The sequence below is a fragment of the Phaethon lepturus genome, unplaced genomic scaffold (genome assembly GCF_000687285.1).
Source record: "Phaethon lepturus isolate BGI_N335 unplaced genomic scaffold, ASM68728v1 scaffold4615, whole genome shotgun sequence".
NCBI lineage: Eukaryota > Metazoa > Chordata > Aves > Phaethontiformes > Phaethontidae > Phaethon > Phaethon lepturus.
Genome location: NW_010541048.1, coordinates 24,925 through 41,749, shown reverse-complemented (window position 1 = coordinate 41,749; position 16,825 = coordinate 24,925). Strand labels below are relative to the sequence as shown.

The 16,825-nt window shown below is 36.1% G+C and overlaps 1 protein-coding gene across 1 annotated transcript in view; it reads right to left on the bottom strand.

Annotated features, from left to right (window-relative positions):
• SMCHD1 (structural maintenance of chromosomes flexible hinge domain containing 1) overlaps nt 1-16,825 on the bottom strand; it is a 76,534-nt gene that overhangs the window by 43,202 nt on the left and 16,507 nt on the right. The window contains exons 7-19 of the mRNA XM_010287605.1: nt 14,843-14,936; nt 14,365-14,575; nt 12,880-13,000; nt 12,594-12,777; nt 11,924-12,121; nt 11,688-11,801; nt 11,107-11,213; nt 10,745-10,827; nt 10,485-10,598; nt 6,646-6,723; nt 6,444-6,563; nt 1,328-1,472; nt 978-1,074 (exon numbers count right to left, since the gene is read on the bottom strand). Of these exons, the coding sequence (XP_010285907.1) occupies nt 978-1,074; nt 1,328-1,472; nt 6,444-6,563; nt 6,646-6,723; nt 10,485-10,598; nt 10,745-10,827; nt 11,107-11,213; nt 11,688-11,801; nt 11,924-12,121; nt 12,594-12,777; nt 12,880-13,000; nt 14,365-14,575; nt 14,843-14,936 (1,666 nt within the window). The remainder of the gene's footprint in view (nt 1-977; nt 1,075-1,327; nt 1,473-6,443; nt 6,564-6,645; nt 6,724-10,484; nt 10,599-10,744; nt 10,828-11,106; nt 11,214-11,687; nt 11,802-11,923; nt 12,122-12,593; nt 12,778-12,879; nt 13,001-14,364; nt 14,576-14,842; nt 14,937-16,825) is intronic.

The following is a 16,825-nucleotide window of genomic DNA, read 5'->3' as shown; positions in this document are numbered from 1 at the left end:
TTTCCATTATGATGGTATGGTGTTACTTCTGTACTGCAAGTTCCTTAAATGACTCTTGGTCTTGCCCTTCACCAAATTTACATCTTGCTACAGCCTGGCACTTCTGCTCCTACACACTTCATCTCCCATAATCCACCCCTATCTTCTGTCATTATTCTTGCCCTTCACCTTAAATTCTGAGCTTTACCTACAAAACTTATTAAATTCCACACACTCCAGTTTTCAATAAGCATGTATATGCTCTCTCTTCTCTTTATACACCTTTCCAACAGCAACATTATTTGTTTGTTTTTAAGCAACAATATCAACAGTATAATGAGGTACCTTCAGCTCCCAGCCTTGGCTTTATTACGCTAGACTGCAAAACTAAATGAACGTATTAGGACCTGGTTAGAATATGTGAAAATATGCCAATAAAAGTATTTTTAAAAAATCTTCAGATCTATATTTATCAGAAGCATCAAGATCTGTGTTATGAAAGAAATCTTTTTAGCACGTAACCTATGTTTTTGTTTTTGCAGTAGATTAGCAGCTTGACTAGGTGCTGAGAATCCGTCAGTAACAGGTTGGATTTGGATGCTACAGAAATGAAAACAGCATTTTGGAAACATCTAGAGAAGCTCAAGTTGTTACCACTCATATTAACTATTACTACTTATTATCTCAACTTCAAGAATGAAAGATTTCAGTGCTCCCTATGCTATTTCAGTGTAAAAGTCAATAGGATGATTTGGCTTAAACCGATTTCAGCACCAGTTTAAACTAAGACAGCTGACAGCATGCTGGGAAAGACAAATTGTTCCAGGTAGAGCTGTAAGAGACCATCTGAAAATATCCCAAGAAATACCTGTAGTTATTAGCATAGACCAAACTTAGATAACACTATGTGACAATCCAACTTACACAAAAATTATTGGCTCTGTGGTTTGTTTGTTTGTTTGAAATATGTTATTTTAAGTTTAAATTCATTAGCCTACCTTGCCCTGGCAACTATTTATACAGCCTTTAGCAGTGACACCCTTAATGATGCACTTTGTTCCTGCAGTTATTTCTTCATACTGCAACGTCAATCCACTAGAAAAATACATAGAAACCAAAACGGAATCAATTTAAAAATAAACACAGTGTTTTGATGTACAAGATACTTTCACATATTCTTAAGGAAATAAAAGCAAAAATGCCAGTCAATTTATGTGAAAAGTAACCAGTATACCACTCAGATAAAACCCAAAGAATTACTATATTAATGTCACATGAAGAAAGGAAAAAACCAAACAACCCACAAACAAACCCCCAAAACCCCAAACTAATCGGACGGTTGAATTACCTAGCTTCAAGAATTGGTTTAATGTCAGTTGTCAACTGTGTTGCATGACCAAATTCGTCCTGTAATTCCAAAGGAATATTAAAAGGTACTCCAACTCGAAAAGGAAGCTCCAAAAGACCCACCGAAAATTTCTCTGGTTTGCCCTCTAAGAGAAAAGAATAATACATTTTTAGAAGGAATTATGCATGTTCACTGGCTTTCTCTTAATTAAGGCTGCAATTAAGTCAAGTCACTTCAAAGTAAATAGGCTGTTTAGAACACTGTTGTAACCAAAATCATGGTTTATTGATTGATCCTCTTTTTAAACTTACACTAACATAAAAGCAACAGTTAAAACATAATAGCAGTAAACTATGGTATAAGAAATGCAACAGGACAGCCAAAACTTCTGAAGTACTTAGAACATCAATACACCACCTGGAAGTGGACAAGTTCCTTGTGGGTAGCTTTTCTTAAACATTTAATTGCTTTAATTCTGTTAAAATAATTCATGCAACAATTTTTTTTTCTACCACTATCCCAAATTGGGGAGATAAAGATGAGTAATGATGAGTATTTGAAAAAGAAATCTGAGTGCATCCTTCCTGTGAAATCTGGCCCCACTAGACTGCCTCCAATTAGGCACTAAAAAATGAGCTCAAACAGAGGAGTACAAAGGGGAGCTTGTAAATCAGAGTAATGTTTTGTGGAATCAAACTGCCTTGGCCAAGTTGCCTTTGAAAAAAGAAGCAATACAGTGCTGAGCTAGATGGTAGATAAATATCCTACCAAATTATTTTGGACTCAAATTAACAGCTACTTTCACTACCTACAGATGTCATTATCAGGGAGCTTCTTTTCCACAAGAGATGTGAAAATCATGGAGAGAGGGAAAAATGTTACTTTGTATTGGCCGAGACTATTTTAACAATTACAACAACAACAAGACCTCAACATTTCAGTGTTTACAATTTCATTTACAAGTGAATGATAAAACTAAAATGCTTTACAAAGTAACAGTAAAAGAAATTCTGCACTGTCAAAGTGAGTAACTACTAAAAGAACGTGTCTGAATTAGAAACACAAAACTTACAGATTAACTTAGAAAGTTCAGTTTTAACTGGCATTTGTGATGATTTTTTAGCTTAGCAAGAAGAACTGCAAACACTGAGAAACAACCTGTTGTTAGAGAAATAAAATAATTTGTTTCTCAGACCAAAAAGCTGTTAATTTCAATATAGGTTTTAATTATTTTCTCGATTTTTAGAATCTATATATAGTTATAGGTCATAGAAATGTTAATATTTCGCAATAACAAGTGTGAGGATTTATGGCTGCCTCTGAGACAATACAAAACATTGCAAAAATAAAGACTCGCAATATTCACTTTTCAAGACTGAAAATATTAAAAATGTCCAATTATCTTCTGACTATATAAAAAAACAACAACAGATAGCAAAAGTTGCTTTTGGTACCTCTTGTGTTAAAAGTATCAAACTATTTGTTCATTAGATTTTTAGAGTTTATATTCCTTTCTGAGGAGATTCGTTCATTTCAATTGTTATAGCCTCCCATGCTGGGGAAAGCCACAATACTATTGAAAAAGAATTTTTAAAATACAGAATACAACTTCGCAACTTTTAAGATTCTCTTTTTGCTTTGATAAACAGATATAAAGAAGGAGCAGAGAAGGCTCATTTATGTTACTAAGTCAGAGAAAGAGTTTTTTGGGGTTTTTTTTGTTTGTTTTTGTTTTCTTTTCTTGGAACTTCACAGAAGTATCTTGAGACTTCAATGCCAGGTTTTCAGACATATGTTTAAATAATTACTCTTTTCAAGTAATGCCAAACGTTTTTTCTGTATTATCATACAAGAATACCTCCTTCTATTCTGCCAATAATACTTTTGCAGAAGTTTTTAGAAGAATATGCTACAAAGAACTCTTTTCTGCCTAAAGGGCTTGCATTCAAAGCCTCTAGTTTTGTGGAAAAAATAGGAGGCTATCAAAAGCATCTATTTTTTCTTGACCTTCTGGAAACAGATGCTAGTCCTGCCTCCCAAATGTGTGACAAAAATAGCCATTTTAATATTAAACGCAAAGAAAGTATTTTTTGTCTTGCCCCCTCTCTGTCCCCCTTGCAGAGAAAGCTTATAGAATGGCTGAGGTTAGAAGGGTTTTCTTGGAGGTCATCTTGTTCAACCCCCCTGGCTCAAGCAGGGCCACCTAGAGCCAGGTGCCCAGAACTTGCCCAAACAGCTTTTTAATATCCCCAAGAATGGAGACTCTGCAACCTCTTGGGCAACCTATGCTGGTTCTCAGTCACCCTCAGAGTGAAAAAGCATTTCCTGATATATGGAGGGAACCTCCTGCAGTGCAGTGTGCGCCCGTTGCCTCTGGTCCTGTCCCTGGGCACCACTGAAAAGAGCCTGGCTCCATCTTCTTTACACCCTCCCTTCAGCTATTTATAGAAATTAGTAAGACCCCCATGAATTTATCTTCACCAGGCTGAGCAGTCCCAGGTCTCCCAGCCTTTGTTCACATGAGAGATTCTCCAGTCCCTTCATCATCTTCATGGCCCTTTGCTGGACTTTCTCCAGTATGTCCATGTCTCTGTGTTGTAATGCAGTGTGCTCAGAACTGGACACAGTGCTCCAGTTGAGGCCTCACCAGTGCTGAGCAGAGCAAAAGGATCACCACCCTCAGCTTGCTGGCAACACTCCTCCTAATGCAGCCCAAGATGCTGTTGCCCCTCTTTGTAGCAAGGGTGGGTGTCAGCCTGTACTAGTGCATGGGGTTGTTCTTCCCCAGTTGCAGGACTTCACACTTCCCCTTTCTTGGGCCCCCTTTCCATGAAGGGCCTTATCCCATGGAACTCCACCAGGCAGATCTTTGAGGAGGCCAAAGTCTTCTCTCCTGAAGTCCAAGGTTATGAGCTTCCTTTTTGCTCCCCTTCATGATCCTGAACTCTACTATCTCACGGTCACAGCACCCAAGACTGTCTTCAACATTCACATCCCTCATGAGCCTCTCCTTGTTTGTGTGTATGAGGTTCAGCAAAGTACCTCTCCTTTTTGGTTCCTTGAGTCAGGAAGTTGTCACTGATGCACTCCAGGAACCTCCTGGATTGCTTATGCCCTGCTGTGTTGTTCCTCCAGCAGATAACGGGGTGGTTCAACTCCCACACGAAGACCAAGGTCTGCAAACATGATGCTGTCTGTAGAAGGCCTCATCCACTTCTTCTTGGTCAAGTGGCCTATAGCAGACACCCACTACAGGGTCATCCATACTGGTTTGCTCTTTAGTCCTCATTCGTAAGATCTCAGTTGGCTCATTATCCATCCCCAGGCAGAGCTCCATGCATTCCAGCTGTTCTCTTACATAAAGGGCAACTTCACTTCCTTGTCTTCCTGGTCTGTCTTTCCTAAACAGCCTGTCTCCATTGCAACATTCCAGTTATGTGAGCCATCCCACTGCTTCTCTGATTCTAGCGACACCATAGCCCTGCTGTTTCTAACTTATCATATTTATTCCCTATGCTGCATGCACTAGTGTACATGCAGTTCACAGAGGAACCAAAGTACGCCGATTTCCCAGAAAGGGTTTTGGGGATTTTTCCATAATGGTGCCTTGTAGGCATTTCCTTGCATACATGCAAATGCTGGAGGTGAACCCATTTGATTTTGTGATTCTTCTTTCACATCGCTCCAGGCCCACCACTTCACTCCACTTTGCTTGTCAACCATGTCCATCACTCCCTCATACGGCTGCTGATAACTCTCTTCCTCCCCTGCATTACATTCCTAGTTTTATTTCGGCTTGGTTTTTGCCACTTCAGGAAAAGGCAAAGTCATAGCATGGCAAAAGGGATGAATAAAACTTTTCTTTCTGAACTGGAGACTGAGAGCCAGAGACCACAAGAAAGTTTATTTTTTAAATGTATGTAGGCCACAAATTTTTCGATTTCTATATACAAGCACACTTACATAAAAGGATGAGTCTTGGTGATAAGACAGAGCAGGGGATGTATAATCCATAGTTAGCATATATTTTTGCAAATTAATTTACCAAGTAAATATTCTTTAAGATGAATTATGATGTAGAGAATCAAAAGTACAGATAATTTTTTAAGATCCTATGACATCTCATTTACAGACTTTGTAATTTAAAAGCAAATTGTGTTTCATATTTCTGGACAGAAAGAGCAACTTCAAACTAGTCTACAGCTTTACCATTTTGCATAAATATAAGCCTGTTGAAATAAAACTTCAGATAAAGTTTTATAAACAAAAACTAACCAGTCACTGACAGAAACATGCACACAAATAAATGAAGAAATAAAATTAACACCTTAGAGGATGAGAGAAACAGGACTAGCAAGGCTGTACCAGAAACATGATGTAACCGTACACTGTATACCTTATTGTCTTCAACAGTGTCATTAAAATTGGAATGCATGAATTTTCTTCGGAAGATATAATCAGTCACATACTATTTTAGGCCACATATATACATACCAGAGTGTATGCCAAGAGAGTGTAACATCAGACATATTTAATAGTACTATTTCTATTCAGGTAATCCAGGAAGTATTTTATGATGGTTAATCCAAAGATACACACCCATTATAACTCAATGAGAATTTAGATTTGCATAGGATTCTTCTTTTAATTAAAAAAAAAAAAAAGAGAGAGACTTCAATCTCAACATGCATATTTTAAATACATAACCTGTTTTTGAATTAGTGAATTTCTCTGTGGTTTATGCATGAAAGTTGGCATAATGAGTACTAGTTTTATAAAGAATATTTATGCCAAAGGCATGAAGAAAAAGGGTCATTCTAATTAAGTAAAAGTTAATTTGTATTAAGTACATTTAGGAAAGTTCACATCAGGGAAAAGCTTTTGATTTCATCAACACTTTGCTTTTTTGTAAAACTGACTGTATAGCAGAGCCAACACATTACAGGTGAAATCAAAACCTATTAGACAAAAATTTGTTTTTTTCCTGAATCTACTTCATATTTCACATTCAGTGCTGAAAATTACCTCTCAACTAAAACATGAATAATTTTGATAAGCAATGAACAAAATAGAAACACTAAAAGTAAAAGAAAATTGGCATGACTGGAATTCTTACCTATAATAGTAAATTTAAATATTTTAGATGGTAGAGGCCTTCCTGCATAAGTGTCTGCATTACTTTCATTCAATACTACTTGCAGTTTCAAGGTGTAGTTACCAAGTTTCTGAAGATTTTCTAAACAGAAATACAAATACAATTAGAAAGCAAAAAAAGTAAAATTATAAATAAAGTGAAAATATTGCATATATGAACTCACCCATTTTTTTAAACCAGTACGGCCATTTGCCTCCATGCTGACTGATATGGGAAATTATTTCCTTATTCCCAGTAGGTGCTGAAAAACAAACAATTCGCTAGATTTATTTAGATTTTACACCACCATTCTTAATTCTTTTGAGTATTACTGTCACTCATTATTAAGTTACTACCACTTCTACAACTAACAAATATAAATTCAGTTTCACAATTAATCATGTTGGTGACAGCTAAAAAAAAAGAATTCCCTATCTAATGCCACTTTAATTAAAATTTGCTAGCCTCAGACATAAACTGAAAGTTTATGAAACTGCCTCTACTGAAAGCAGAAGGTTTGTCAAGTCGAATTTTATTAGCTCCTTGGTTATAAGTTCCCTGTTAAGTCTGAGCAGTTGTAGGCTGTGCGCTCCACACTGGCAACTGATCAACTTGATGATCACAATGAATTAGCCTACATGGGAGCAATGGTAAAAATGTGCAGTTGACTGAACGTATAATTCAGGAAAAAAGAACATTCCTTTCTTGCTCCAAATTATTTTATCTGTCTTTAGAAACACTTCTGCAGCATTAAGATAAATTCAAAAAGAGAACACACTGAAACTTTGAGGCAATTTTATAGTGAATGGTTCCATAGCCTAAGATAAATACAGGAGTAAGATTTATTGTTTGAAATTTCAGGAAGCATTAATGTATTTCTTTTTCAAAATGTTGTTCAAAATGTGACTGCAATAGGAGACAACAGGACACTGCAACAGGAGACAATCCCAAGAGTAGTTTTGTGCAAGGAAGTTATCAGGTACGCGCAATATTGTTGTTATGGTCTCTGTCATTAAAAAACATCCTGATGTTTTAGTTGAACAACAGACTAAATTATTTCAGTGGAACAACATGCAAAGATTTAGAACCTTCTTCAGAATGTCCCAATTTTTTCTCTTGGTAAAGGAAAAGCCCTTCAAACACTTCGCATTAGTAGTGATTAATGAACTCTATTGTTTTGCTACAAAGCACCATTAGGACTTCCTAACCACCATGTTCTTTTATTGACATTTCCACACAAACATATTTATGAATATTACCAGTATCCTTACAATCACTGAGATACAGAAGGCTGCGCTTGGTGCAAACTATGTATACCACAAACAGCACAGAGTTTTTATAGACAGTGTAAGGTTTTGCAAAAAATACAAACCTGAGGCTAATTTAAATTTGGTTGTTCTTCCTTACACAGAAACAGTAGAGAATTCTTATTCATTGTTGCAGGTTTTTTTTTGTTTATCATCTGAAATAATTGTTTTGGAAACAAATATTTTTCTAGAGACAAACAGTACCTTTTACTCACAGGATTACTACGGCATCAATGTTTGCTTCTCACATGAACAAGGTTTCCATGAATAATATTCTGAAAACAACCGATAACTAAATGTCCCTGCTATAGTATAATATAAATCCATGGAGAGTACAGACAGAGGAAAAACATCTGTCATTTTGTTCAAATGACATATTAATAGCTGATAGCCATAGCCTTCCTGAACTGGGAGAATTCAATGGTGCATGAGAGAGAGAGGTGCCACAGCACCTACTTCGAGTATTTTAACAGAGGTACCTGCAATTTAATTGAGTAGTCAGGAGTAATTTAAAAATAACCTTCTGAGACAGAAATGCTTATTTCTTAGCTTCACCTTAGACAAGAACCACTCAGGCATGACTTTGAAAAAAATTTTCACAGAACGCAGCTTCCCCGGCAGTCTCCTTCCATCAACACTAACCTGTAATTTTTAGGGTGAACCTTGGAGAAACAACCCACCAGTGGCCCAGGAAAAAACCCAACACATCCAAATAAGAAAAAAAAATCTGCACCCCCCATCAAAAAAAAAAAAAAAATCTCCCCCCCCCCCCGCCCCATTCTCCTGGCAGTCCATGCCTCCCTTTGGCAGACACTTGCCATAGGTACACTCTTCCTCTTTACCCTACTTTTCCATTCAGTAGGCCCTCTGTGTTCCTGCTCCACCTAGACCCTTCAAGCTTCCTCATTCTCTCAGCTCTGACCTATAACCCCAACCTTATTTTTTGGCCAAACTTTACAAGCCCCCGTCATCATGGTCCAGACAAAAAATTTCTCATATCCTAGCTGTCTCACCAGCTCTTGCTTCCCTTGTCCAAGGTGCTCCTGCCATGGCCCAGGCAAAAAGTTTCTCACAGTCTAGTTCTCCTGCTATCCCACCCTTTCCTTGGACAGCTCTTTTTATCCCCACTGGACACCTCAACTTTATCATTCTCTCAACCCTAATTTTGAATCGAACCTTGTGTAAGGCTCCCCAGTAACAGACCAAATAAGAAGTTTCTCATAGCTCAACTCTCTTGGCAGTCCACAGTATATTTTGCCAGGTATTCCACTCTTCAAAAGAGAAGAGAAACTTTCCATACATGATATATTTTGCTGTTTGCCTGTGTATGGGTGTAACCACTTTAGTACAAATGAGAGCTTTATCTTGAAGAAAGACTAAGGGGTTGAGTTTGACAGGTATGCCATGCCCAAACTGTCAGTTACAAGACTTATTCCTTGTTCTGGTGAAGATCAGGGGGATTACACTAATGATTCCTAAATTGACTAGAGATAAAAGTTAAGATAGGAAGTAGTAAAACCAGTTCTAAGTACAAATTTCCATCAATGAATCAAAGTAGTCAGGAGACACGAAAGGTCTGAAGATAGACTTTTCAGTGATTGGAGGCAAAGGGCAAATTTAGTTTTATTTCTCCTACTTAGTTTTATTTCTCCTAACAACACCACTGACAAAACACAACAATAGTGTGTGTTTCTACATGTCTCTTTCAAGTTTACACATTCCAAAGTCAGGATGGTCTACCTTAGTTAATGTTGCAAAACACTGATTTGTTCTCCAGATTGTTGGCAAATACAATTGGATAATTTGTATTATATGAACGCTTTTTTTCAATTCCAACCTCTTTATGCCCAAAAACACTACCTTGGAAAAGGGACATGCACAGCAGACAGTTCTCATAAGTGCCATTAAAATACTATGTGTAGTCTTATGTCATGTATACTAAACTGAAGCTAAGATACTTCCATTTGGTTTCCTTTGACATATATCACTACAGTAACCTCGGTGCTTCAGAAAGGTATTTTTACAACTCTTATCAGATAAAGAAATTGGATTTTCCCATTGTATATTGAAAGAAACAAGGCAAACAAGACTTCCAGATTTTCTATACATTTCTATAAATTTCTATAAGTTTCAGATATATCTGACGTGCAAAATTGGAGTTTTCAGAGAATTTAGTGTAGTAATTTTGTGTTCAACATACAATTGAATAATTTCATCTGCCTTGGACAGAATACAATTCTTCAACAAATGCAATATAAGAATATCAAGTGAAGCACCCATAAAATGGAAACCACAAAACAGTAACTCAAGAGAAACTTGATTTTTTTAAAAGTCTGAAATTACTTTACGTTAGATACCAAACAAGTCTGGCCCCTACTTTTATGCAGCTCAAGTGAATTGCTATGTTAACTATAGAAACTATCCATTTTAACCATGTTCATATGCATATGAAGTAGACAGTCTAAGGATAGGCCCTCCTTACATGGGACAGAAGATGTGATCATAAAACAGCATTAAAACATTTGGCATTGAAGCAATTGTCATTTCATGAAATATTGCTTTGGAGTACAACATGCTCTGATGGGACACTGTCCTTAAAATTAAATCTATCTATCAAATTCTAATATGTATTGCATGTTTATACACAAAGAAATACATTATCCATTATGCATTTTTAAAATAAAAAAGACTCAGCTAAATATACCGAAATACTTACAATGTAAAACAACCTTGAGTTCAACAAGAAGTTTCTTTGAACCTCCGTGGCTTGTACCTGGAAGTTTTTGCATTGCTTCTCCTTTTTTATTCAAAATTTCTATTCTTAATGCTCCTGTATTTAAAAGGAAAAATGACGGACTTTCAAAATATGCTGTGTATTATAAGTGATTGGATTGCTTGCTTTTTTAAGAAGAGTGCATAATGTATTTTTAAATTGACATTTTACTTTTTGGTATTTAGAAGAAAAAAGAAAAATACCTATTGGTGTACCAGCAAATCTTGTTTCATTTGGTAATAACTCATCTCCTTCAGGCCATGTTACTGATAATTTGTCAGGAAGTCTAGTGAAAAAGAACGAATGAACAGTTTTTCTGTGAGTTAAAAAACAGGGTAATTTATCTTTAGTAGAATATACACCAAGCTATTTTTTGGAGGAAAAACCCAAAACAAACTCTGAACTATTTCTTCTTGGATTAGAGTTCTAGGGTTTTTTTATTTCTACTGAAAACTGCTGATTGCTTTCCCATTTGGGAATAAAAATGAACTTTTTTTTTTGTTCCTGAAGAAACACTAGAACTGTTACTAGGAACTCCACCACTAAATAATAATTTAAACCTTACCTTGCCATTTCATCCTCTATGTATTTTTTAACAGCTTTGTCAGACACTGTTCTGTCCAGTTTTGAGATTGGAATAGTTTTCATTTCAGCATACAAAGCCTGAGGTTCCTGAAAATATTGAGTGCAGTTATAAACAGCCAGATTATAGTATGTCAGAAAAGAAAAACCTCTCTATCAAGGGACTAAACAAGTAGACGTAGATGTAATGCAAGATACCAACAAATACCACCTGGTGAATCCACAAGACACTGTTCTAAAATTTGCTGAAACCACGAGGGTTAAGAATGGATGCACAACATACTATTGATACCAGCTGTGATACGCTTATTTCGTATGAAAATGTAAATAAATCAGATCATTGATCATGAATAATAGTTTTAATACATTTACATTAAAACTAATGTAACTGAGCAGTTTGATTATTTTTAGATAATGTGATAATTTAGATAATCTCTGAATGTCAAAAAATACCATAATTTTCAAGAGTTATTTAAAAGTTGTTTAAGTAAGTCTGACCCAGGATTATGTTTAAAGATTCCATAAGCATACTAAGTGTGTGAATCCTTTTTATATTTGTCTTACCAAAGCAATTTGAACCTCTCCTCCAGTGGCAAATATATCCCCATCATGGTCTCCATACAAAAAAAATTTCTCAATACTCCCATAGAATATTGGAAGAGTCTTAACAGTTTTCACCTGTAAAGAAAAGACAATTAATGTCAGCACATTACTCCTGCATCAAATGTACAGGATTTGCCTTTTATATGGTTCAAATGTGCTATTACAAAGCAAACAAAACTAGTGAGCAACTAACTAACCAGCTGTCCAGTTTTGTATGTTTTCCCATCCCACTCTATTGCAGCATACACTGTCCAAGGACTCTGCATTCTTTTGGATGGTAAATCTGTACGTGTAGTTATTCCTTTAAAGACTGTGAATTTTATCTGTTTGTCATATTTTTCATGACAGTCTTTGAGCCACAAAGCAAATTCTCTGTCAATTTTCATTCGCTGCTCCTATAAAAAGATTACAAAAGAAATAGTGTATTACAAAACTTAAATCTACAACTTCAGAAGCATGAACAATTATAAGTATATAGAGATACTGTACAAAAAAAAAAAAAAAGGATTCTTCAGCTTGGAAACACTACAAAATTCTAGGAAAGCTGTATTTCAAGCCAGAGAGTGTTTCCCCCAACACCCATATTCCTCTATGAAGCGGGTCTTTCCACAAGGATAGTCATTGCTTAAGAAAATAAAAGGGAAACTACTAAATCTTTTTTTTTCAGTTTTGAAGAGTCAGCTTTACCACTCACTAAAACTGAGAGAAGCGCTTGCTACAAAGTCCTGCACAAGTGCCCAAGGTGAAGGTTCTTCTAAAACTGGGCAATATTCAGTGACACGAACAAATGACCAGTCAGTAAAGGTTTCTATATCATATGCATTAAACTTTGCCAAGAAGAAATACTTCACAGAATAGAATGATCACCTGTCCATTGAAGATTCTTGTGAACAGAGTATTCTTATCTTTTAGCTTCAGCTCCAGATCCATGAAAGTGAGTTTGTTTGTGCTGACCTGGAACTTATCATTGGTAAATAATGCACCAGAAATTCTGTTGTAGCATTCAATTGGTGCCAATCCTCTCTTCTTTGGAGGAGCACACCAGTCAAAACTTAAACAAAAGGAGAAAGACATTAAAACCCCTTTTTTATAAAGGGAGGTTTAGACTATAGAAACAGACTGGTTTCCACTGTAGAAACAGATTACAACTTACTCTTCCACAGTTGTGTATGGTATTAATCTTCCATTCCAAAAACATTCAAAAATAGGCCTTTTTCCTCTGGCACCCTTTTCTACTATAAAGCAGTCATCATCGTCATCATCATCATTTAATTCTTGATTAAAAAGAAGACAGTCTCTATGAATAAATTTCTTTAAAAAACTAATATATCAAAAAACAGAGCAGTATAAATTAAGGATTATCTATACTTATTAAATTAAGCACAGTAGCAGTACACATAATATCAAGCTAGGTATATACAATATTGGGATTTTTTTTTTTCTGTTTAAGAAACACCAAGCAGAAAAGCTAAGGAAAAATTTTAAACAAGGATTGAATAATATTACCAAACCTACCAAATTTGCAAATTTCAAATTTGAATAAATATTACTTTTAGTTTCAACTAATCCTTGTCTAATATCATAAAATCTTGTCACAATTAAACTCAAGATTTGTTTTATTAAAAAAAAAAATCACCAACACAAATTATTTTGAAACCCTAGCAACTGCAAACTCATCAAGACTGGATAAAAAAAAAATTTAAATTAAGGACTTAGACTACATGTTGTCCTCTGCAGTATTCCAATGTTAGAATCTCTTGAATCAAACTGCTAGTGTTTCATTAGTTTCTCGGAGCAAAGATCTAACAGTGAGGAAAGTGGAAATGTTTCAGTCAGACTGCATTCCATAAGAGTTTACAGTTTGAAATCAGATGGAATTATTGTCTACTCCACTCTGGTGAGACCCCACCTGGAGTCCTGCATCCAGCTCTGGAGGCCTCAGCACAGGAAAAACATGGACCTCTTGGAGCAGGTCCAGAGGAGGGACACAAAAATGATCAGAGGGATGGAACACCTCTCTTGTGAGGACAGGCTGAGAAAGTTGGGGTTGTTCAGCCTGGAGAAGAGAAGGCTCCAGGGAGACCTTCTTGCAGCCTTCCAGTACTTAAAGGGGGCTTCTGAGAAAGATGGGGACACGCATTTTAGCAGGGCCTGTCGCAACAGGACAAGGGGTCATGGTTTTAAACTAAAAGAAGGTAGACGTAGACTAGATAGAAAGAAGAAATGTGTTACAGTGAGGGTGGTGAAACACTAGCACAGGTTGCCCACAGAGGTGGTGGATACACCACCCATGGCAACATTCAAGGTCAGGTTGGATGGGGCTCTGAGCAACCTGCTCTAGTTGAAGATGTCCCTGCTCCTTGCAGGGAGGTTGGACTAGATGACCTTTAAAGGTGCCTTCCAACCCAATGATTCTATGTCAAAGATCAGGTTTACATTAACAAGTCACCACAACAGCCAATTTGTTCACAGGATTTATTAATCCAAAAGGGTGTGAACTTTTCTGTTCTACCACAACACAAATTAGATAATAATTTACATTTCTGTTTAATTTGTTCTAGTTTCTATTTCATTAAAAAATTTAAAGTAGTAGGATTGTCTATAATAGGACTGATAAGCAGCCAAACGTTTCACTCACTTGATGGAAAACATGGATCATCAGGGTACGTTTCTTTATCATACAGGAAGGGATGATACCGGATGATGCCTTCCACTATACCTTCTCCTTCAACATGTGCCTTAAACTCAAAACTATCTGCTGCAGTATTTATATACAATGTCTGCATGTCATCTTTAATCTCCCTAAGATTGACCATCTTTGGTACTTTTCCTTTTTCGAACATTGAAATCTGGAAAAAAGTAGTAAAACAAGTTGATTTTCCTTAGAGCAAAAACCCTACAATAACTAGCATTTGTGACATTTATCTTTACTGTCAGCAAAATGAATTAGTTCCTATGTTGCAATGATAAGTAGTATTACTTTTTAAAAATGAAATTACATACATATCTTAAAATGCTGTTGTAGAACAACATGCATGATTAAAGAGAAACAGGCACAACATGAAATAAGTTGCCATCAAAGAAGAATTTTTACTAATAAGTGTAAAGTCTCTTACCTGAATGTCGATGTTGTTGAAAGGGCTTACATCTTTTGTTACAGCATTAGTTTCATTTCCTTTTGGTCCATGGATATAATAGTGATAGATATGTCTGAAATACATTTTAAATGAAAAATAAATATCAGAAAGTGAAATTAAAAAATTGCAGATTGTAATTTTCAAAAATCTAAATAAACTCCTATTTTAGTTAAAATATAACTGGTTCATTGCATTGTTAAAATCAACAATAACAAGATGTGTATCTGGTACAACAGATTTACTAAAAGGAGTGAGTGGCTCCTTTTCACTCCTTTCAACTCTTACGTCCTTTACACACAATCATATTAGGATCAATTTTTTGTTAAAACAATAAGAAACATTAGAAACTGGAAAATAATACATAAATGAAACAAGTTATGATTGTTACATGGCTACAGATCCTTTACAACCAAGTGCAAACTAATAAAGCTACTGTAATTTGTTCTGCACTCTGGATATTAAAAAGAACTAGAGCCAAAAAGCTTCCCACATATTGTTTTGGGTATCAGCTTTGTTACTGATCATCTAATATCAATAGAAGCGTTTAACAAACAATCACTATCCTTCAGTTATGTACAAAAAGGTAAAGATACCCCATTTGAATACAAGCAGCAGTCGTAGATGCGATATGCATTACTAGAAAGAATTTTATTATTTTCTAATGGTACTTGTGCTCATATAAGAAACGCAAAAAAATCCACACCATCAGATAGATTCATTCTTTTCATAGAGATAATGAAGTTTGAGAAAACTGAGGAACTTAACCCTACTTACTTCAACTTTTCAGCAAGCTAGCTAATTCTTCCAACTTCAAAGACTGAGTCCTTAAACCACAGGGTGATGTTTGCAGAAAAATGAGACGATACAAGTCAATGTGACTGAATGCATGAAGGAAGTTAAATGTACCTGCAAATGTTCATAATAGCTTTGCTTCCGACATCCATTGTGCTAAATGCGCCCCAAGGAGAAATCTTCATTCCCAGACAAAAGCTCCTCATGGTCTTATTGCTCAAGACTTTAGAGCAGACTGATACGTATTAGCTTTTTGTCTGCATCTCTGCCAGACCTCAAAAGATGCTCTCCTGGCCTTAAGACATAATTATTTTGGGGGTTCATCTCCCCTCCCTCCACTTCAAAGCATCTGAAACAGTACAAGGGCTGTGCTGTAGCCCATTAGAGCAGAATGTAATTGCTATCATGCATGTGTGGCAAAAGGCATGGCAGGAGGTTATGTGGAGGTGTTTGAGAGCAAAAAGGCAATTACAGCCGAAATAGTGATGCAGAATTGTGTAGCACTGGGAAGCTAAATCTGATTGGTTTTACTGTAATAGCTACAGGGCATATACTTGAATAATTGCACCTGGGTTTCATCTCAAATGGACGCAGTTCTTTCACTTCAGGAGATCGCTGGAATGAACTAACACGCACCTAAATGTGGCTGTTCACCAGAAGAGCACCTAGAAGCTAATGAGGGACTTAAGTTACCTGTAAATGTAGATGTATCCCTACATTTTCATAAGGTTTAAAAGGGTTTCAACCACAACTTCTGACATGCAACAATGAATGACATTTCATATAAAAAGGTATTATCTAAGCATTATACTAATCCTCATATTAAGTATTATCTATTATGAGATTACAGGTGACACAAAAATAAAATCATAGCTTGAAAAATCAAGTTCTATAGTTTGCCAGATTTCAAAATTGGGCTATGGCTTCACAGTTCAGTTTACATTCACAGATAGATACATCATCTTCACAGACTAGCCCACATGATTCACAGGTATCACGGACTTCCACATCTCCAAGTTCTGCAGGCCCACCGATGACACTACTATAGTACTGAGTGGACAATATCATATATCAGTCTCCCTTAAACTGGGATGAAGTAGCAGGTTGTGGTTTTTTTTGGTTTTTTTTTTTTTTTTTAAAGAAAACAAAAAACCACAAAACCAACCCAAA